The sequence below is a fragment of the Salmo salar genome, chromosome ssa23 (genome assembly GCF_905237065.1).
Source record: "Salmo salar chromosome ssa23, Ssal_v3.1, whole genome shotgun sequence".
Lineage (NCBI taxonomy): Eukaryota > Metazoa > Chordata > Actinopteri > Salmoniformes > Salmonidae > Salmo > Salmo salar.
The window spans coordinates 43,934,836-43,958,365 of NC_059464.1; the positions used below are offsets into that span (position 1 = coordinate 43,934,836).

Consider the following 23,530-nt stretch of genomic DNA (forward strand, 5'->3'; position numbering starts at 1 on the left):
GTCGACTCAGTGGCTTCCGTCCAATGGGTACACCAGGATTTTACCCCTAAAGACGCTATTGGACAGAGTGACGAGCAGTACAGCCAATGAGATCAGGGTTGGTTGATATAGCCACCCACCCATGGTGAATCGTTCACTGGAAACCTTAATAAAATACAAGGAAGTAGATGTCAATCAATCCCATGAATTAACTAGCCATCAGCTATAGTTTTGAGCACATTCAATAACATCAGACATGTATAGGAATCAGATAATACAATTCTCTATTTGGTCCTTTTTATACATTTGTATTTGAGCTGTCAGTTCAATATTCAACTAATTGGTAACCTAATCTATGCTAACATATACTGTCATCCTAATCCTATCCTATATTACAATTACATACTGGCTCATGCTTGGCGGGGTCGTGTTTCGGAGGAAGCATGGCTATCGACCTTCACCTCTCCCGAGTCAGTACGGGAGTTGCAGCGATGTTACAAGACTGTAACTACCAATTGGATATCACCCAAAAATATATTTTAAAACAAATATTATACTGGGTCATATTCAGATGGACTCATAGTTGCGCAAGATCATATGATGCATAGAAAAAGGTACAAATCCGGCATTCCAAGCAGACTTAAGCAAACTCTCAAAATTATTTGAAAGATTTCAAATTGTATCTGAACCCAGATCTTATATGGGGGAGGGTTTATGGTCATGCAACCAGCCATTATTCCAGAGTATATTCTGACTGCTTGAAATCACATTAGGGAGCACAGAATGGGTTGTGGATAGGAGGAGCAGCTGGTCTGGTGGTCCCAGATCTGTTTGTACTGTTATGAAATGGGGGGTCAGTGTTAGGACACAGACACACACACACACACACGCTACCCAGGATACTCTTGCACACTCCATCCCCAGGTGGCAGCAAACGAGTCTAGGTGCTAAGCCAAGACTTGATAAGCACATTTGGTTCAGCCAATGATGCTGATCAGTCAGAGTGTCAGCTTAGAGAGCTTTGAGGCTGCTGGTTGGTTTGGTGGACGTGAGGCTGCTGGTTGGTTTAGGGGACGTGAGGCTGCTGGTTGGTTTAGGGGACGTGAGGCTGCTGGTTGGTTTGGGGGACGTGAGGCTGTTGGTTGGTTTGGGGGACGTGAGGCTGCTGGTTGGTTTGGGGGACGTGAGGCTGTTGGTTGGTTTGGGGGACGTGAGGCTGCTGGTTGGTTTGGTGGACGGGAGGCTGCTGGTTGGTTTAGGGGACGTGAGGCTGTTGGTTGGTTTGGGGGACGTGAGGCTGTTGGTTGGTTTGGGGGACGGGAGGCTGCTGGTTGGTTTGGGGGACGGGAGGCTGCTGGTTGGTTTGGTGGTCGTGAGGCTGCTGGTTGGTTTGGTGGACGTGAGGCTGCTGGTTGGTTTGGTGGACGTGAGGCTGCTGGTTGGTTTGGTGGACGTGAGGCTGCTGGTTGGTTTGGTGGACGTGAGGCTGCTGGTTGGTTTGGTGGTCGTGAGGCTGCTGGTTGGTTTGGTGGTCGTGAGGCTGCTGGTTGGTTTGGTGGTCGTGAGGCTGCTGGTTGGTTTGGTGGTCGTGAGGCTGCTGGTTGGTTTGGTGGACGTGAGGCTGCTGGTTGGTTTGGTGGACGTGAGGCTGCTGGTTGGTTTGGTGGACGTGAGGCTGCTGGTTGGTTTGGAATCTTTAGTTTGGCCTGTTTGTAGTTCGACCAAGCGGTCAAGACAGAGCTGGCCCTGGACTCGGTAAGTTGCTGTCTCCAGGGAACAGAGCTGGCCCTGGACTCGGTAAGTTGCTGTCTCCAGGGAACAGAGCTGGCCCTGGACTCGGTAAGTTGCTGTCTCCAGGGAACAGAGCTGGCCCTGGACTCGGTAAGTTGCTGTCTCCAGGGAACAGAGCTGGCCCTGGACTCGGTAAGTTGCTGTCTCCAGGGAACAGAGCTGGCCCTGGACTCGGTAAGTTGCTGTCTCCAGGGAACAGAGCTGGCCCTGGACTCGGTAAGTTGCTGTCTCCAGGGAACAGAGCTGGCCCTGGACTCGGTAAGTTGCTGTCTCCAGGGAACAGAGCTGGCCCTGGACTCGGTAAGTTGCTGTCTCCAGGGAACAGAGCTGGCCCTGGACTCGGTAAGTTGCTGTCTCCAGGGAACAGAGCTGGCCCTGGACTCGGTAAGTTGCTGTCTCCAGGGAACAGAGCTGGCCCTGGACTCGGTAAGTTGCTGTCTCCAGGGAACAGAGCTGGCCCTGGACTCGGTAAGTTGCTGTCTCCAGGGAACAGAGCTGGCCCTGGACTCGGTAAGTTGCTGTCTCCAGGGAACAGAGCTGGCCCTGGACTCGGTAAGTTGCTGTCTCCAGGGAACAGAGCTGGCCCTGGACTCGGTAAGTTGCTGTCTCCAGGGAACAGAGCTGGCCCTGGACTCGGTAAGTTGCTGTCTCCAGGGAACAGAGCTGGCCCTGGACTCGGTAAGTTGCTGTCTCCAGGGAACAGAGCTGGCCCTGGACTCGGTAAGTTGCTGTCTCCAGGGAACAGAGCTGGCCCTGGACTCGGTAAGTTGCTGTCTCCAGGGAACAGAGCTGGCCCTGGACTCGGTAAGTTGCTGTCTCCAGGGAACAGAACTGGCCCTGGACTCGGTAAGTTGCTGTCTCCAGGGAACAGAGCTGGCCCTGGACTCGGTAAGTTGCTGTCTCCAGGGAACAGAGCTGGCCCTGGACTCGGTAAGTTGCTGTCTCCAGGGAACATGTGCATCCAACGCAGTCTTCAAACGTTGACTTGTTTCATAAATGCACACATTCACTCAGGTTACAGACCAGGTTACAGACCAGGTTACAGACCAGGTTACAGACCAGGTTACTAGGCCTAGGACCCCTAGACAAAGAGAGGGCAACAATATCAGCAGGCTAGTCGTTGGTTTCGTAACAGTACTGTCTTGTCAAGTCTGTTTGTTTGGTTTGACAATCACCATCGGAGTTGTCATGGCAGCACCAACCGATCTGCAACCCAGCTATGTATCAACTCCTACTGCTCATACATCCTAAGTAATTGTTTGATAAATCACACAGGCCATAGCCTGAAACCCATCACCTTTTTCTTTTTTTGTGCTAACATTCTTATACTCTTGTGTCATTGTTTGTCATGACAAGGAGTGGAATGTTAGCACAAACAGACTGGATTTCTCCAGGCTACACAGACCACTCATGTCATAAAATGAATTGGGACTGTATGAGTACGAGATGAATATGTAGTCCTTCACATTAGGTTATGTTTCTTTAGCTAGACCTCTAAAAGTGTGTTGAATAAAGCCCCACGCCACGCCACTCTTTCATAAACACAGGCAGCACATTAGTTCAATTGGACCTGTGATGATGTAATATTGTCACCACAAGGCAATTGAGCACAGAAGATTAAAAATGGAGAGATCACAACACGCCTCATAATAAGAACCTGCTCGTGTTCAAACCAACCATCCATTCAGCGTTTTGTTGAGTGGCCTACTTTACGACCTCACTTTAAATTCATACCATAGGCAGAGGGTGGCAGCACACTTCATATATTTTCTCAAGTTTGTGACATTCAGTTTAGAGAACATGCATAATGTTACATGTTGTTAATTTCTAGTTTAGAGAACATGCATAATGTTACATGTTGTTAATTTCTAGTTCAGAGAACATGCATGATGTTACCATGTTGTTAATTAAAGTCTATCCATCATCACAAAACATCTCTTTACCGAACACGGTCAATTCAAAGCATCTTCCTCAGCCTACAGCAGTCATACACTGCTCTATCTAAACACAAACACACACAACTCTTCCTTGAGCTATTGAGCCATATAATGACGGCAGAAATCCCGGATCATCTGTTTCATCATTATTGTGATAAATTGTAGCTAAGAATAGTAGTGGCATTAGCCAGTTTACAGTAAAGTCCTTCAGATCATTTCATGTGGTGGGGTCCGCTTTTTTTAAGCTAGACTATTATTTGTTTACATGGATAATAATTGTTTTAAACAACGGAATCCTTCAAGATGATGTCTCTTGGTGAGGTGGGGCTGCTGAGATTCCGGATGGGAATGGTCTGATGCTGGAAGAAAGGTTGGAGGAAGATCCCAAGAGTACCAGCTATACAGCCTACTGCAAAGATCCACAGGAACATCCGATCCAATACCATCGCCACGTACTTCCAGTCCTCAATCACCTGGAGAACACAGGGTCAGAAAAGGAGAGAGAGAACGGTCTAGAGAAGAGACTCAAATGTCTGAGGGAGTAAAGCAGCATGATCACCCACACATCCACTCACACACCCACATCCACCCATCCATCCACACACCCATCCACCCATCCACCCACCCACATCCATCCATCCACCCACCCACATCCATCCACCCACCCACCCACATCCACCCACCCATCCATCCATCCACCCACCCACATCCATCCATCCATCCACCCACACACATCCACTCACACACCCACATCCATCCATCCATCCACCCACCCACATCCACCCACACATCCACTCACACACCCACACCCATCCATCCATCATCCACACACCCATCCACATCATCCACACACCCACATCCATCCATCCATCCACATCCACCCACACACCCACATCCATCCATCCATCCACACATCCATCCATCCACCCACCCACATCCATCCACACATCCATCCATCCACCCACCCACATCCACTCACACACCCACATCCATCCACCCACCCACATCCATTCACACACCCACATCCATCCACACATCCATCCATCCATCCATCCACCCACACCCATCCATCCATCCACCCACCCACCCACCCACATCCATCCATCCATCCATCCACCCACCCACATCCATCCATCCATCCATCCATCCACCCACCCACATCCATCCATCCATCCACCCACACACATCCACTCACACACCCACATCCATCCATCCATCCACCCACCCACATCCACCCACACATCCACTCACACACCCACACCCATCCATCCATCATCCACACACCCATCCACATCATCCACACACCCATCCACATCATCCACACATCCATCCATCCACACACCCACATCCATCCATCCATCCACATCCATCCATCCATCCACATCCACCCACACATCCACTCACACACCCACATCCATCCATCCATCCATCCATCCACACATCCATCCATCCACCCACCCACATCCATTCACACACCCACATCCATCCACCCACCCACATCCATTCACACACCCACATCCATCCATCCATCCACCCACCCACCCACATCCACTCACACACCCACATCCATCCACCCACACACATCCACTCACACACCCACATCCATCCACCCACACACATCCACTCACACATCCACTCACACACATCCATTCACACATCCAGCCATTCATTGCAGAACACGTGAAAAAGAGAGAGAATGATCAACTGTACAAAATACTGCAGAAGAAAGTTTAATATCAGAGCTGTAGCTCCGCCCACAGGTATTTTGTATTTATTATGGATCCCCATTAGGCGTTGCCAAGGCAGCAGCTACTCTTTCCTGGGGTTTATTATGGATCCCCATTAGGCGTTGCCAAGGCAGCAGCTATTCTTTCCTGGGGTTTATTATGGATCCCCATTAGGCGTTGCCAAGGCAGCAGCTACTCTTTCCTGGGGTTTATTATGGATCCCCATTAGGCGTTGCCAAGGCAGCAGCTACTCTTTCCTGGGGTTTATTATGGATCCCCATTAGGCGTTGCCAAGGCAGCAGCTACTCTTTCCTGGGGTTTATTATGGATCCCCATTAGGCGTTGCCAAGGCAGCAGCTACTCTTTCCTGGGGTTTATTATGGATCCCCATTAGGCGTTGCCAAGGCAGCAGCTACTCTTTCCTGGGGTCCAAAAACATTACGACACATACACACATAAAACAAAAGACTGGGCTTGAAGAGCTTTGAAGGTCAATCTCCAGCTGGACAGAAGAAAAATGGTCCTTCCAGACAGATTTCCGTTTTTATGTTGGACAGAAAAGTAGCTTTTCCAAGCTGCGATCTCTCTTAGTTTTTTTCACATTCTGACCATCACATCTTATTGTGTTCTGATTTTCTGCATTTCTGATGTGGTAGATACGATAAACCAATTTTTGCAGCAAACAAAAACAACAATTGAAATAAGACCAGATTGACTCACGGTCTTGTTGTCGTCGTCTCTAATCATGTAGTCAGCGATGTATCGCACCTCGTCGACAGCTTCCTGTAAGTCAGGACTGTGACTGATGTCAGAGCAGGAGCTGCCACACCACGGCCGACCAGACAATTGTTCCGCGGGCAGAAACCCCTCTGATGTCCTCACACTCCTGTATGAATGAATAAATTAATGAATAAATTATAAATTTTCTTTACATGTAAGAAACCCCTCGTGTACTCACACTCCTGAATTAATTAATTAATTCAATTAATAAATTATACATGTCAAGGGAACCATCCTTTACAGGTTTATTTGACACATTTTCAAGAAAATGTGCATACATTACAGTAAATTCATAATCTGTTGATTACATCTTCTGGTGATCACCTGACCACAATAAAATGCTTTTTTTTTTATACAAATAATGGTACATGATAGAAATAATATAATGACCTTTTTCTGAGGTAGTAGGGCCCAGTAGATAGGAGGAATGGAGAGGAGGAAGGAGAGGAGGCCATGCCAGGGTCAGGTTTATCCATCCCTGGGCTAGCCTCCTTGGTCTTCTGGAGCGACTGCTGCCTCCTCTGACGGAGCCGCTGTCTGGCTGAGTTGTTCTGGGGGTGCCTCATGCAGAGCAGGGCAGGCAGCCAGACCAGGAACAGAACTTTAACCCAGGGGGGCATGGTGTGTGTGCTGGGGGAACGGTGATGGACGTTCAGAACACACACACTGGTGACGATGGAGAAGGTTACGAGAACCATGGTGAACATCAGGTATTTACCTAGCAGATCAGAGAGAGGAGTGTGAAGAAGCATCTCATTTAAAAATGTCGTTATGCAATGTTGTTTTTCTAATAAAAATGTTGAACTTGACGTCTCTTTTAATTTACACGGTACATTCAACAGTCAAATAATATTTCTTTCAGATGTGTAGGATTTTTTTTTAAAGTACTCTTTTTGCAGCCCTACTTAACACTAAACTTATGTATGAGCCATCACATAATGGTGATGGAGAAAGTCACCAGCACCATAGTGAATATCAGGACCTGTGTGCACAAAGCAGAAGTGCTGATCTAGGATCAGGTCCCCACCGGCAATATAATCCTATTCATTATGATCTAAAAAAGGTCAAACTGATTACAGATCAGCACCCCTACTAGATCAGTACCCTTGGTTAATACTGGCCCGGGCACAGAGCTTACCGATCAGGGGCACGTCCAGCGAGGTTGGCGGTACGATCTTAGATATCAGCAACAGGAACACAGTGAGGGCCAACAGTACAGAGACACACAGACTGATCTTCTCTCCACAGTCACTGGGCAGGTAGAAGACCAACACAGCCAGAGAGGTGATGAGGACACAGGGGATAATCAGATTTATGGTGTAGAACAACGGCTTCCTGGAAATAAATTGAATTGAATCTTATCTGAGGTACAAATAATACCTCAAAAAGACGTGTAGCCTATGATTCCACATGATAACACATGAAAGCATGAATGAAAACAAGCATTTCCAAAGCGGTCCTCGATCGTAAAAAATAATAAAATCTTATGATAGGACTAGAAAAAGTAACGAAACTAATATATTGTAAACAGTTGAAGAATAAGATAAAACATGGCACTATATATTCATTCCTTTTGATCAGGAAGTCATAGGTCACATCCACGTAGATGGGCTCTGAGCCGGAGAAAGTACGTCTCCCGGGTAAAGCCAAGATGTCCCACTCTCCACTGGGCGTGAAGTCATCCATACTGGCCACACCTGTCCTGAGGACCAGATCCACCTGATTTGATTGGATTTAGATTTGACAATTAAAATACATCGTCTGAAACAATACACACGTAACCGGTTACAGGATCTAAGCCTTAGATCCTCTAACCGGTTACGTGTGTATTGATTCTAAGGCATTTGACGACAGTTCCTACTTCACTGTAGGGCCGTCTGAAAAAGCTATTATACAAATTTGGGGCAGAAATGCCTTCTTGAACATGTGAACATTCATGCACCTTAATTATAAACTTGTATGGGATCTGTAAATATGAATAGATAAACTGATGAGACTAGTTCAGCCAAAGAGAAAGCACTGAGCTATACAGAGAGAAGTAAAGGATTCTTCCTGTTTAGTCATGATTGGCTGAGATAATAGAATGGTTGGACATGCCAAGAGAGGAGTCCTGATTGGTCTGTCATGTCACAGACTTCAGTCTATAACACAATGGGAGCTTCGCTGTTCAGTACATAGATAATCTTTGCTACCGCAGATTTGTGGTAAAGTTATAGCTTTGGACAACTGCAAAGTGTTGCTACAGCTCTCAAAAACATTGCTGCCCTGAATTTAGCTGGGATAAGTAGAGAGACTCTGGAGGACAATGCCATGCTGACTCGCATGTGTTTACATGTTGGCGCTGTACAAGATGGCGCCAACAGACACATTCGCTCTGTTTCTAGCTCCAAGCCAACTTTCCAGTATTTTGCTTTCTTTTGTGTTATTTCTTACGGTGAACATTTCTAGTATTATTTCCTACAATCGAAAAGAACATTTGGACATTAGATCGGCAGGCCCTCACCAGAAATTCGACTTCCCTGATCTGGATCCTTTGTTTGGGCTTTCCGAGGCAGCTCTATTCATCCCGGGTGCTCCACTAAAACGTTGACGCCGGAGGAGAAGTTCGGTTCTATTCAAGTGCAAGTGGCGAGCAAACCATCCACCACTTCTGAATATATTACTCACTAACGTTCAGTCCCTGGACAATAAAGTAGACGAGCTCAGGGCGAGAATCTCCTTTCAAAGAGACATAAGGGGCTGTAACATCCTCTGTTTTACGGAATCATGGCTCTCTCCGGATATATTGTCCCCGTCCATACAGCCAGCGGGGTTCTCTGTTCATTGCACGGACAGGAAGAAATAACTCTTCCGGGAAAACAAAGGTGGAGGGGTGTATGTCACATGATTAACAACGCTTGGCGTGATTATGGTAACTTACAGGAACTCAAGTCCTTTTGTTCCCCGATCTGGAATACCTCACCATCAAATGCCGACCGCATTACCTCCAGAGAGAATTTGCTTTGGTTATTGTCACTGATGTGTATATTTCCTCTCAACCCGACAGCTCTCAAGGAACTACACTGAGGCTGCATTTATTGTAGCTGGGGACTTTAATAAAGGAAATCTGAGGAAAACGCTCATGAAATTCTACCAACACATTTCCTGTGCTACACGGAGAGAACACGCTTAACCATTGTTAGTTTACAAGGCCCTCCCCAGCCCCCACCTTTGTCAAATAAGATCACACCTCCATCCCGCTCCTCCCAGCCTATAGGCAGAAACTTAGACAGGAAGCACCTGTGTTAAGGACTGTTCGACATTGATCTGACCAATCGGAATCTATGGTTGAGGGTTATTTTGTTCACTCAACCCGGCAAATGTTCCCGGGTCGCCTCTGAGAATAGTATCGACGTAAACACTGACTCGGTTCATCAGGAAGTACATAGAAGATGTTGTTCCCTACTGTGATGATTAGAACTTATTCAAACCATAAAATGTGAATAGATGGCAGCGTTCGCACAAAACTAAAAAAGAGCAAACCACCACATTTAACCACAACAAGGTGACTGGAAACACGGACGTGTACAAACAGACCAGCTATGCCCTCTGTAAGGAAATCAAATAGGCAAAACGTCAGTACAGGGACAAAGGGGAGTTGCAATTCAACAGCTCAGACACGAGACGTATTTGGCAGGGCCTCCAGACAATCATGGATTAGAAAGGGAAAGCCAGCCATGTTGCGGACACTGATGACTCACTCCCGGACAAGCTAATCACCTTCTTCGCCCACGTCGAGGAAAATACTGAGCTGCCGACGTGGGCCCCCGTCGCACACGAAGACTGTGTACTCCCGATCTCCGTGGCAAGACTGTGGCCCAGACGACATCCCAAGCCGCGTCCTCAGAGCTTGTGCAGACCAGCTGGCTGGAGTATTTAAGGACATATTCAATCGCTCCCTATCCCAGTCTGTTGTCCCCACTTGCTTCAAGATGTCCACCTGTACCCAAGAAAGAAAAGGTAACTGAACTAAATGACTATTGCCCCGTAGAACTCACTGTCATCATGAAGTGCTTTGAGAAGCAAGTTAAGGACCATATCACCTCCACTTTACCTGACACCCTAGACCCACTACAATTTGCATACCTCCCCAACAGATCCACGGACGATGCAATCGCCACTGCACTGCACACTGCCCTATCCCACCTGCACAAGAACAATACTTATGTAAGAATGCTGTTTATTGCCTACAGCTCAACACCATAGTTCCCTCAAAGTTCGTCAGTAATCTCAGGGCCCTGGGTCTGAACCCCTCCCTGTGCACTGGGACCTCTACTTCCTGACAGGCTGACCCCAGGTGGTGAAGGTAGACAACAACACTTCCACCATGCTGATCCTCAACACAGGGGGCCCCTAAAGCGATGCGTGCTCAGTCCCCTTCCTGTATTCCCTGTTCATCCATGACTGTGTGGCTATGCACGTTTCCAACTCAATCATCAAGTTTGGCATAGTCTTGTTTTGTTAATTTAGCAGACAAAGTTGCCCGTGCGAAGTGATGCGCATCTCGTGCCTGGAACAGTTATTCTCAAAGAGTGATTTTAAACGGGGCTCAATTTGGCGAGTTTAAAGAATTTCTTCAATGTTACGAACCAAAATCTGTCTTCTCTTTGATATACAGATGTTCAGTTGAGTTTATTCTGCCTGTTCTTTGACATTTTCAAAATGGATGAACAATTACATATTGAACACTGCATGGAGATGAATTACGGCCACAACATCTGTTTAAAGAGTAAGCATATGCTTAATGATTCTGATGAAAATATGCTCTTTGTCTTTATCAAACTGGGGCGGCAGGTAGCCTAGTGGTTAGAGCGTTGGACTAGTAACCGAAAGGTTGCAAGATCGAATCGCCGAGCTAAGGTAAAAAAATATTTCGTTCTCGTTCTGTCCCTGAACAAGGCTGTTCCTAGGTCGTCATTGAAAATAAGAATTTGTTCTTAACTGACTAGCCTAGTTAAATAAATAATGTTTTGGCATATTGTTAGTGTGGAACTTGTCTATGTTTAGGGAGGTTATAGCCTAGGCTAACCAATTCTAAATGGCTCTAGCAGTTCGCAAAGTAGCTTAAACGCAATTATTCCAAAACTGCAGCTCGTTGTCGGAACACATATTTTCCTACTTCAATCAACCAGTCCATTTGGAATCTGTAATAAAACTGTCGTCATTTGGCAAGGAATGTAGCTTGTGTATCCCAACAGTTAGATATATTTTTATAGGCATTTATTTCTGTAGGCCTAAGTGGAGCTTGTGTACGCACTCAGCAGGCATGTGTGGAGGGAGCAGTCGGAACGCAATTGAGTGAATGAGACACAGAGGGCAAAGGGAATTTAGGGTGAAGAATGGTGTGCTGCTTGGCTTAGTATTTTTGGTATGTGTGCCCCACAAATGCACATGTAAAAAGCAAATGAACGTTGTCTTCAATACTCAATTTTACTTTCCCGTTCAGGCAACCACAATGCACATTCCTCCAAATAGTTGTACAGTATTTGGGGAAAAAATGTCATCTCTGGTTAAAGATCGAACTTTGACGTCCGTTCGAGTACTCATGCCCTAGTGGTAGACCTGATTATCAACAACGTCGAGATAGCCTACATGGAGGAGGTGCGAGCCCTGGCAGAGTGGCGCCAGGAAAATAACCTCTCCCTCAATGTCAACAAAACTAACTAGCTGATCTTGGACTACAGGAGAAAGAGCATGACCCCATCCACATCAACGAGGCCACAGTGGAGAGGGTCGAAAGCTTCAAGTTCCTCTGCATGCACATCACTGAGGAACTGAAATGGTCCCTCCACACGACACCGTGGTGAAGAAGGTGCAACATCAGGAAGAAATTCGACTTGGTCCTTAAAACCCTCACGATCTTCTGCAGATGCACCATCAATAGCATTCTATCAGGCTGTATCACCGCCTGGTACAGCAACTGCACCGCCCGCAACCGCAGGGCTCTCCAGATGGTGGTGCGGTCTGCCCAAAGCATCACCGGGGACACTACCTGCCCTTCAGGACATCTACAGCACCCAGTGTCACAGGAAGGCCAAGAAGATCATCAAGGACCTCAGCCAGCCGAGCCACGGCCTGTTCACCCTGCTACCATTTAGCAGGCGGAAACAGTACAGCATAGTATTTTTTGTGTGCCCCACAAATGCACATGTAAAAAGTAAATGAAAGTTGCCTTCAATACAAAATTTCACTTGCCAATTTGGGCAGCCACAATGCACATTCCTCCAAATAGTTTTACAGTATTTGAAAAAAATGTGATCTCTGGTTAAAGATCGAACTTTGACGTCCGTTGAAGTACTCCGTTACTCATGCCCATCCCTAGTACTATAGTGTGTAGTGATCACAATATAGTAGCCATAGGTAGGAAAACCAAAGTTACAAAGGCTGGGCCTAATATAGTATATAAGAGGTCATACAATAAGTTTTGTAGTGATTCCCATGTTGTTGATGTAAACAATATTTGTTGTTCCGTGGTGCGTACATTTTCTTAATTTCTTCTTCTTGGGATTATTTTGTGCATTGTACTGTCAGACATTCACTGCTGGAGCTAGAAACACAAGCTGTACCTACTTTAACATCTGCTAATCTGTGTACGCAACAAATAAACATTGATTTTTACTTAACACTTATTTTCTTAAAAATGCATTGATGGTTTAGGGCTTGTAAGTAAACATTTCACTGTATTCGGCGCATGTGACAAATACAATTTGATTTGTGGGTGGGGTTAAGATTTAAGAGGGCGTGAACGATGCTGAATGGGCTTAATCAAAGAAAAGAGTAAAAATCTCAGCAAAATCTTTCAAAGGGCATTTTCTTCTACAAGTGTATGACCTTTTAAAGCAACATAACTTTCCCATGTTTCTTCCAACCACAGTGCATCATATACCATTTATATGCCTCAATAAAGAAATACGGACATATTCAATTTAGCAAAAATGTGTATCATTTTAAGTACAGGTGGTCCCAGGAATCAAACCCAATATCCAGGCATTGTAAGCGCTAACAGAGGACCACATTATCAAGGATAAAGCACGATACATTTCCATGTATTACCTCAGTGTGGTCATAGGTCCATGAGCGGAATTTCAGGGTGCAGTTTTGTTGGTCGAAGGGGAAGTGTTTCACCTCGATCTTGCAGGCACTCTTATAGATAGCTGGAGGGAGCCAGAAGATGGTGCCGTTGGACAGGACGATGGCGTTGGTGAAGACTGTCACCTCATAGATACCATCAGCACTACAAGTTGGAGGGAGGACAACGTCAGTGAGATTTTAGGCTCTCAGAATAACAGCGTTGAATATCTTTGACTTTGTCTGTGAATTCCCAGCAGCATCATACAATTGACTACACAATCATTTTTAAAGCACATGCTTTTCCCGGAGGGTTTGATACTAACTTGTTGTACAGTACAATATCTGGGAGCCATATATGACGGGAGGGAATGCGGAGCTTGTCAATCCCATCAAAGTCTGAGGGCTCCCATGACAGCCTGTAATCAACCCAGTTCTACGGCGAGAAGGATGGTTATTAGTAGTAGCAAGAGGTAAATCACTCACCTTCACCATAATGTTGTGTTCAATAATGACACCACACTACATACTGTATGTATTCTGGACAGGAGATTGTTCTTCTCACCTGTGTTAGCCAGACATTGGTGATCATAATTTGTTCCCTGTCATGCTACAAAAGAAGACATATTGTCAAATATGTATCAACCTTTTATGAATTACATTACGTTTTGTAATTTCTATATAAACTCAAATGAAAATGAAAGAACTGAACGGTGACCACACTGATACAATAGAATTACAAAACAAAATGGTAGAATCCAATCCAATAAACCCACCACACTGATCAGTTGTGCCAGGGAGACCTGCAGTTTGATGGTAACCGGTTCAAACTGGTTACTGGCCGGTCGTATCAGCTTGTTGTAGCGCTCTCTACTCAGTAGCCACTTCAGCAACCTCTCCTCGGACTCCGCACATAGACCAACTGGAAATAAAGACAGCATTCCAAAAGCAATGAGGAATTGGAGTGTCAGTTTACGTTCTGAAATGGAGTATCAGTTTACTTTCTGAATTGGAGTGTCAATTTGCTTTCTGAATTGGAGTGTCAATTTACTTTCTGAATTGGAGTGTCAATTTACTTTCTGAATTGGAGTGTCAATTTGCTTTCTGAATTGGAGTGTCAATTTGCTTTCTGAATTGGAGTGTCAATTTACTTTCTGAATTGGAGTGTCAATTTACTTTCTGAATTGACTGAATGTGCTGTGATGTACAATAGATGCCCTGTGAAAAGGCGAGGTGTGAAGATATAGGTCAAATATGTTTCATTGCATGTACAAGTGGGTAACCTGTACGAGTCTGAGGTGTGACCTGGAAATCTTTTTTTTTGTTGCATATCCCAACTCCCTCTGTAACACCCTCGGAGAGTGGGGTCAGAGCTAGCGATCAGCCATTATTGACGGCGTCCCTGGAGAAATGAGGGTGAAGTGCCTTGCTCAAGGGCAGATCGAGAGATTCTTTTTCACCTTGCCGACTCTGGGATTCTAACTAGCAACATTTAGGTGACCGGCCCAACACTCTAAGCTACCTGCCGTCCTATATATTATATATAGTAGTATATTAGTTCTGACTTAAAATATGTGGACAACTACAAATACCTAGGTGTCTGGCTAGACTGTAAACTCTCCTTCCAGACTGATATTAAACATCTCCAATCCAAAGTTAAATCTAGAATCGGCTTTCTATTTCGCAACAAAGCCTCCTTCACTCATGCTGCCAAACATACCCTCGTAAAACTGACTATTCTACCGATCCTTGACTTCGGCGATGTCATTTACAAAATAGCCTCCAACACTTTACTCAGCAAACTGGATGCAGTCTATCACAGTGCTATCCATTTTGTCACCAAAGCCCCATATACCACCCACCACTGCAACCTGTATGCTCTAATCGGCTGGCCCTCGCTACATATTCGTTGCCAGACCCACTGGCTCCAGGTCATCTACAAGTCTATGCTAGGTAAAGCTCCGCCTTATCTCAGCTCACTGGTCACGATAACAACACCCAACCATAGCACGCGCTCCAGCAGGTATATCTCACTGTTCACCCCCAAAGCCAACACCTAATTTGGCCGCCTTTCCTTCCAGTTCTCTGTTGCCAATGACTGGAACGAATTGCAAAAATCGCTGAAGCTGGAGACTTATATTTCCCTCACTAACTTTAAACATCAGCTATCCGAGCAGCTAACTGATCGCTGCAGCTGTACATAGTCCATCTGTAAATAGCCCACCCAATCTACCTACCTCATCCCCATATTGTTTTTATTTACTTTTCTGTTCTTTTGCACACCAGTACTTCTACTTGCACATCATCATCTGCACATCTATCACTCCAGTGTTCATTTGCTAAATTGTAATTAATAAATACATTTTAAAAAATGAAGATAGTGCATTCGGAAAGTATTCAGACCCCTTGACTTATTCCACATTTTGTTATGTTACAACCTTATTCTAAAATGGATTTTAAAAATACCCAATAATGACAAAGAAAAAAAACTGGTGTTTAGAAATGTTTACAAATGTATTAAAAATAAAAAACTGAAATATAACATTTACATAAGCATTCAGACCCTTTACTCAGTACTTTGTTGAAGCACCTTTGGCAGCGATTTCAGCCTTGAGTATGACGCTACAAGCTTGGCACACTTGTATTTGGGGAGTTTCTGCCATTCTTCTTTGCAGATCCTCTTAAACTCTGTCAGGTTGGATGGGGAGCGTCGCTGCACAGCTTTTTCAGGTCTCTCTAGAGATGTTCGGGTTCAAGTCTGGGCTCTGGCTGGGCCAATCAAGAACATTTAGAGACTTGTCCCAAAGACCCTCCTGCTCTGTTTTGTCTATGTTCTTAGATTTGTTGTCCTGTTTTTAAGGTGAACCTTCACCCCAGTCTGAAGTCCTGAGCCCTCTGGAGCAAGTTTTCATCAAGGATCTCTCTGTACTTTGCTCTGTTCATCTTTCCCTCGATCCTGAATGTTCCCCCTCCCCTGAAAAACATCCCCGCAGCATGATGCTGCCACCACCAAGCTTCACTGTAGGGATGGTGCCAGGTTTCCTCCAGACGTGATGCTTGGCATTCAGGACAAAGAGTTCAATCTTGTTTCTCATGGTCTCATGGAATCTTGTTTCTCAGGTGCCTTTTGGCAAACTTCAAGCAGGCTATCATGTACCTTTTACTGAGGAGTGGCTTCCGTCTGTCAACTCTACCATAAAAGACCTGATTGGTGGTGCTGCAAATATGGTTGTCCTTTGGGAAGGTTCTCCCATCTCCACAGAGGAACTCTGTCAGAGTGACCATCGGGTTCTTGGTCACTTCTTCCATTTAAGAATAATGGAGGCCACTGTGTTCTTGGGGACCTTCAATGCTGCAGAAATGTTTTGGTAACTTTCCACAGATCTGTGCCTCGGCACAATCCTGTTTCGGAGCAAAAGGACTGAATACTTATGTAAATAAGGTAATTCTGTATTTTATTTTGAATACATTTGCAAAAATTTCTAAAAAACTATTTTGACTTTTTCCATTACAGGGTATTGTGTGTAGATTGATGAGAGAAAGTCTGTAATGTAACAAAATGTGGAAAAAGTCAAGGGGTCTGAATACTTTCAGAATGCTCTGTATAGGAAGAGAATATATTATGGAAAGTATCAAAGGCAGGGAAACGCATCCTATTCCCAATAAATAAACCAATAATCTGTTTTGTATTTATTAAGGATCCCCATTAGTTCCTGCCAAGGCAGCAGCTATTTTTCCTGGGGTTTATTATGGATCCCCATTAGTTCCTGCCAAGGCAGCAGCTATTCTTCCTGCGGTTTATTATGGATCCCCATTAGTTCCTGCCAAGGCAGCAGCTACTCTTCCTGGGGTTTATTATGGATCCCCATTAGTTCCTGCCAAGGCAGCAGCTATTCTTCCTGTGGTCCAAACACATTAAGGCACTTACAATTACACATAAAACAGTACATTATATAACATTATTACGCTACTACATATCTATCTAATTCAAAATGTATAATAATCACCATACAATGTTATTTCAATGTACGTGTGTGCAGCGCGCTAGCGTTTGTGTGTCTGTACCTGCATGTCTCTCTTCACAGTACCAGGTGTTCCATAAGGGTTATTTTGATGTTTTTTTTAAATCTGATTCTACTGCTTGCATCCATATTCCCTAACGTACCCAGAACAATCTAAAATCCCAACCTGTCCTCTGAGTCTGCACCTAAACCAGCAGGGAAGATAATATTTCAAACGGACACTTCCCATGAGACAAATAACCACTATTCAGCGTGGATCAATTCTAGCCTGGTTCCAGATGCGTTCCTGTTTGTGCCGTCTTGCCAACTCCTATGGCAACGACCACAGAGGTAAACAGATCTGGGACCAGGCTACATCAACTATGAGGTGTTAACTGGTCTGGGACCAGGCTAGATGAACTATGAGGTGTTAACTGATCTGGGACCAGGCTACATCAACTATGTGGTGTTAACTAATCTGGGACCAGGCTACATCAACTAAGAGGTGTTAACTGATCTGGGACCAGGCTACATCAACTATGAGGTGTTAATATAAATAGAAGGAATAACATCTGTAAACTTACCTTGGATCAGGATACAAAAGCAGAGGCAGACAGTCCTCATAGCGACGGCGTCGACAGGCAATGCTCACACAGATGACTTGGACCGTGAAGTACTGTAAGGTTCAATGGACCATAAAAATAAAAAAAAATCTACCAAATCAAAATTGACTAAAACAACTTTTATTCTAAAGAATAAGGTTGACTTACAGTTTCAGGTGAAAATGTATTTAAAAAGTTTAGTATTAACGATAACTGAAACCCAATCGGTATTGCAGACCACAAAGCTTGTGATCAGCGATCAGACACAGTTAAAAATATAGATGGGTTCTATTAGCCGCAAGGGGCCCGTTTCATATTCACTGACCTGACAGTTCTAGGTTGCATATTAATGTGAGAATTAGATATCCACATCCAGCATAGACGTATCCCATAAATCGGTTACAATACAATATTATACAAACCAAAAAAATAATTTGATTATAGACCATTTTAAATAATATGCATTCAACGCACAATATGTCATGAAACCTCTACCAAACTCAAAATCAAATCATGTTTTATTTGTCACATACACATATTTAGCAGATGTTATTGCGGGTGTAGCGAAATGCTTGTGATTCTAGCTCTAACAGTGCAGTAATATCTAACAAGTAATATCTAACAATTTCACAACAATACACACAAATCTAAAGTAAAGGAATGGAATTAAGAATATATAAATATTTGGGCGAGCAATGTCAGAGTGGCATTGACCAAGATACACTAGAATAGTTTCCAATGATACTTTCTAAGTCCAGATATTTGGGGGACTAAACCATAACCTTTCTGTTGTCACAACCTGGCCAGGCAGTATTCAGGCTGTATCACGACCGGACGTGATTGGGAGTCCCATAGGGAGGCGTACAATTGGCCCAGCGTCGTGCAGGTTTGGCCGGTGTAGGCCGTCATTGTAAATAACAACTTTTTCTTCACTGACTTGCCTACTTAAATAAAGGTTACATTTATTAAAAAATAAAACAAATGTTAAAATCAGCAGTGTGGCCAGTGTTGTCTCCTTCTATAACCTGGTCCCAGATCTGTTGTCTCCTTCTATAGCCTGGTGCCAGATCTGTTGTCTACTCCTATAGCCTGGTCACAGATCTGTTGTCTACTCCTATAGCCTGGTCCCATATTTGTTGTCTCCTTCTATAGACTGGTCCCAGATCTGTTGTCTCCTTCTATAGCCTGGTCCCAGATCTGTTGTCTCCTTCTATAGCCTGGTCCCAGATCTGTTGTCTCCTTCTATAGCCTGGTCCCAGATCTGTTGTCTACTCCTATAGCCTGGTCCCATATTTGTTGTCTCCTTCTATAGACTGGTCCCAGATCTGTTGTCTCCTCCTATAACCTGGTCCCAGATCTGTTGTCTCCTATAACCTGGTCCCAGATCTGTTGTCTCCTTCTATAACCTGGTCCCAGACCGGTTATGTCCTATAGCCTGGTCCCAGATGTGTTTGTGCTCTTGTCATCTAAGTCAGTTTGTCATGACAATGAGTTGGCTTGATTTCAGACTCCCATAAGTCCGAGTTGGCTTGATATCAGACTCCCATAAGTCCGAGTTGGCTTGATATCAGACTCCCATAATTTATTTTATTTATTTATTTTTATTTCACCAGGAACAAGTTCTCATTTACAATTGCGACCTGGCCAAGATAAAGCAAAGCAGTTCGACACATATAACAACACAGAGTTACACATGGAGTAAAACAAACATACAGTCAATAATACAGTAGACAAATAAGTCTATATACAATGTGAGCAAATGAGGTGAGATAAGGGTGGTGAAGGCAAAAAACGCCAGGGTGGCAAAGTAAATACAATATAGCAAGTAAAACACTGGAATGGTAGATTTGTAGTGGAAGAAAGTGCAAAGTAGAAATAGAAACAATGGGGTGCAAAGGAGCAAAATAAATAAATAAATACAGTAGGGGAAGAGGTAGTTGTTTGGGCTAAATTATAGATTGGCTATGTACAGGTGCAGTGATCTGTGAGCTGCTCTGACAGCTGGTGCTTAAAGCTAGTGAGGGAGATAAGTGTTTCCAGTTTCAGAGATTTTTGTAGTTCGTTCCAGTCATTGGCAGCAGAGAACTGGAAGGAGAGGCGGCCGAAGGAGAAATTGGCTTTGGGGGTGACCAGAGAGATATACCTGCTGGAGCACGTGCTACAGGTGGGTGCTGCTATGGTGACCAGCGAGCTGAGATAAGGGGGGACTTTACCTAGAAGGGTCTTGTAGATGACCTGGAGTCAGTGGGTTTGGCGATGAGAATGAAGCGAGGGCCAGCCAACGAGAGCGTACAGGTCGCAGTGGTGGGTAGTATATGGGGCTTTGGTGACAAAACAGATGGCACTGTGATAGACTGCATCCAGTTTATTGAGTAGGGTATTGGAAGCTATTTTGTAAATGACATCGCCGAAGTCGAGGATCGGTAGGATGGTCAGTTTTACGAGGGTATGTTTGGCAGCATGAGTGGATGCTTTGTTGCGAATTAGGAAGCCAATTCTAGATATAACTTTGGATTTGAGATGTTTGATGTGAGTCTGGAAGGAGAGATTACAGCCTAACCAGACACCTAGGTATTTGTAGTTGTCCACATATTCTAAGTCAGAACCGTCCAGAGTAGTGATGCTGGATGGGCGGGCAGCAATCGGGTGAAGAGCATGCATTTAGTTTTACTTGTATTGAAGAGCAGTTGGAGGCCACGGAAGGAGAGTTGTATGGCACTGAAGCTCGTTTGGAGGGTTGTTAACACAGTATCCAAAGAAGGGCCAGAAGTATACAGAATGGTATCGTATGCGTAGAGGTGGATCAGAGATTCACCAGCAGCAAGAGCGACATCATTGATGTATACAGAGAAAAGAGTTGGGTCAAGAATTGAACCCTGTGGCACCCCTATAGAGACTGCCACAGGTGGCGAGGCAATCATTTGAGAAACTAAGGTTATTGAGTCTGCCGATGAGGATGTGGTGATTGACAGAGTCGAAAGCCTTGGCCAGGTCAATGAATACAGCAGCACAGTATTGTTTCGTATCGATGGCGGTTACGATAACGTTTAGGACCTTGAGCGTGGCTGAGGTGCACCCATGACCAGCTCTGAAACCAGATTGCATAGCGGAGAAGGTGCGGTGGGATTCGAAATGGTCAGTAATCTGTTTGTTGACTTGGCTTTCGAAGACCTTAGAAAGGCAGGGTAGGATAGATATAGGTGTGTAGCAGTTTGGGTCAAGAGTGTCCCCCCCTTTGAAGAGGGGGATGACCGCAGCTGCTTTCAAATCTTTGGGAATCTCAGACGACACAAAAGAGAGGTTGAACAGGCTAGTAATAGGGATTGCAACAATTTCGGCAGATAATTTTAGAAAGGGTCCAGATTGTCTAGCCTGGCTGATTTGTAGGGGTCCAGATTTTGCAGCTCTTTCAGAACGTCAGCTGACTGGATTTGGGAGAAGGAGAAATGGGGAAGGCTTGGGCGAGTTGCTGTGGGGGGTGCAGTGCTGTTGACCGGAGTAGGGGTAGCCAGGTGGAAAGCATGGCCAGCCGTAGAAAAATGCTTATTGAAATTCTCAATTATAGTGGATTTATCGGTGATGAGTTTCCTATCCTCAGTGCAGTGGGCAGCTGGGAGGTGTTGTTCTTATTCTCCATGGACTTTACAGTGTCCAGAACTTTGAGTTTGTGTTGCAGGAAGCAAATTTCTGCTTGAAAAAGCTAGCCTTGGCTTTTCTAACTGCCTGTGTATATTGGTTTCTGACTTCCCTGAAAAGTTGCATATCACGGGGGCTGTTCGATGCTAATGCAGAACGCCACAGGATGTTTTTGTGTTGGTTAAGGGCAGTCATGTCTGGAGAGAACCAAGGGCTATATCTGTTCCTGGTTCTAGATTTCTTGAATGGGGCATGCTTATTTAACATGGTGAGGAAGGCATTTAAAAAAAATAACCAGGCATCATCTACTGACGGGATGAGGTCAATATCCTTCCAGAATACCCGGGCCAGGTCGATTAGAAAGGCTTGCTCGTTGAAGTGTTTCAGGGAGCGTTTGGCAGTGATGAGTGGAGGTCGTTTGACCGCTGACCCATTACGGATGCAGGCAATGATCGCTGAGATCTTGGTTGAAAACAGCAGAGGTGTATTTAGAGGGCAAGTTGGTTAGGATGATATCTATGAGGGTGCCCGTGTTTACAGCTTTGGGGTGGTACCTGGTAGGTTCATTGATAATTTGTGTGAGATTGAGGGCATCAAGCTTAGATTGTAGGATGGCTGGGGTGTTAAGCATGTCCCAGTTTAGGTCACCTAGCAGCACAAGCTCTGAAGACAGATGGGGGGGAAAATCAGTTCACATATGGTGTCCAGAGCACAGCTGGGGGCAGAGGGTGGTCTATAGCAGGCGGCAACGGTGAGAGACTTGTTTTTAGAGAGATGGATTTTAAAAGTAGAAGTTCAAATTGTTTGGGTACAGACCTGGATAGTAGGACAGAACTCTGCAGGCTCTCTCTGCAGTAGATTGCAACACCGCCCCCTTCGGCCATTCTATCTTGGCTGAAAATGTTGTAGTTAGGGATGAAGATTTCAGAGTTTTTGGTGGACTTCCTAAGCCAGGATTCAGACACGGCTAGGACATCCAGATTGGCAGAGTGTGCTAAAGCAGTGAATAAAACAAACTTAGGGAGGAGGCTTCTAATGTTAACATGCATGAAACCAAGGCTATTACAGTTACAGAAGTCATCAAAAGAGAGTGCCTGGGGAATAGGAGTGGAGCTAGGCACTGCAGGGCCTGGATTCACTTCTACATCACCAGAGGAACAGAGGAAGACTAGGATAAGGGTACGGCTAAAAGCTATGAGAATTGGTCGTCTATGACGTCCGGAACAGAGAGTAAAAGGAGCAGATTTCTGGGGGCGATAAAATAGCTTCAAGGTATAATGTACAGACAAAGGTATGGTAGGATGTGAATACAGTGGAGGTAAACCTAGGCATTGAGTGATGAGAGAGATATTGTCTCTAGAAACATCATTGAAACCAGGTGATGTCATAGCATGTGTGGGTGGTGGAACTGAAAGGTTGGATAAGGTATAATGAGCAGGGCTAGAGGCTCTACAGTGAAATAAGCCAATAAACACTAACCAGAACAGCAATGGACAAGGCATATTGACATTAAGGAGAGGCATGCTTAGCCGAGTGATCATAAGGGTCCAGTGAGATGCAGACAGCTAGCCGGGCCATAGGTAGCAAGCTGGCAGAAGATGGAGGGAGGTCTGTTTTTAGCCACCTCGTGCGTTTCCGTCTGTAGATTAGTGGGGTTCCGTGTGGTAGAGGGGACCAATCCAATTGGCAAAATAGTTATAGTGGCCCAAGAAAATTGTCTATAAGTCCGAGTTGGCTTGATATCAGACTCCCATAAGTCCGAGTTGGCTTGATATCAGACTCCCATAAGTCCGAGTTGGCTTGATATCAGACTCCCATAAGTCCGAGTTGGCTTGATATCAGACTCCCATAGATCTGATAACTATAAACACTCAGAACCGATAAACTGACAACTAGCAATCCATCCCTTGATCTTTTTTGACCATTTCATTTCCTTAACAGACGCAGACTCGTCGTCTCTCTTCCCCAAA

At 44.9% G+C, this 23,530-nt stretch overlaps 1 protein-coding gene across 1 annotated transcript; it reads right to left on the reverse strand.

Annotated features, from left to right (window-relative positions):
• Positions 1-2,723: 2,723 nt before the first annotated feature.
• On the reverse strand, positions 2,724-17,946 carry LOC106584714 (neuronal acetylcholine receptor subunit beta-4). Its single transcript, XM_045706196.1, has 10 exons — positions 17,907-17,946; positions 14,098-14,243; positions 13,887-13,931; positions 13,648-13,757; positions 13,307-13,487; positions 7,772-7,933; positions 7,353-7,545; positions 6,605-6,932; positions 6,155-6,320; positions 2,724-4,180 (listed from the first exon to the last, which is right to left on the reverse strand). The coding sequence occupies exons 1-10, from the start codon at positions 17,944-17,946 to the stop codon at positions 3,989-3,991; spliced, it is 1,563 nt and encodes a 520-aa protein (XP_045562152.1). The 3' UTR covers positions 2,724-3,988.
• Positions 17,947-23,530: the final 5,584 nt, after the last annotated feature.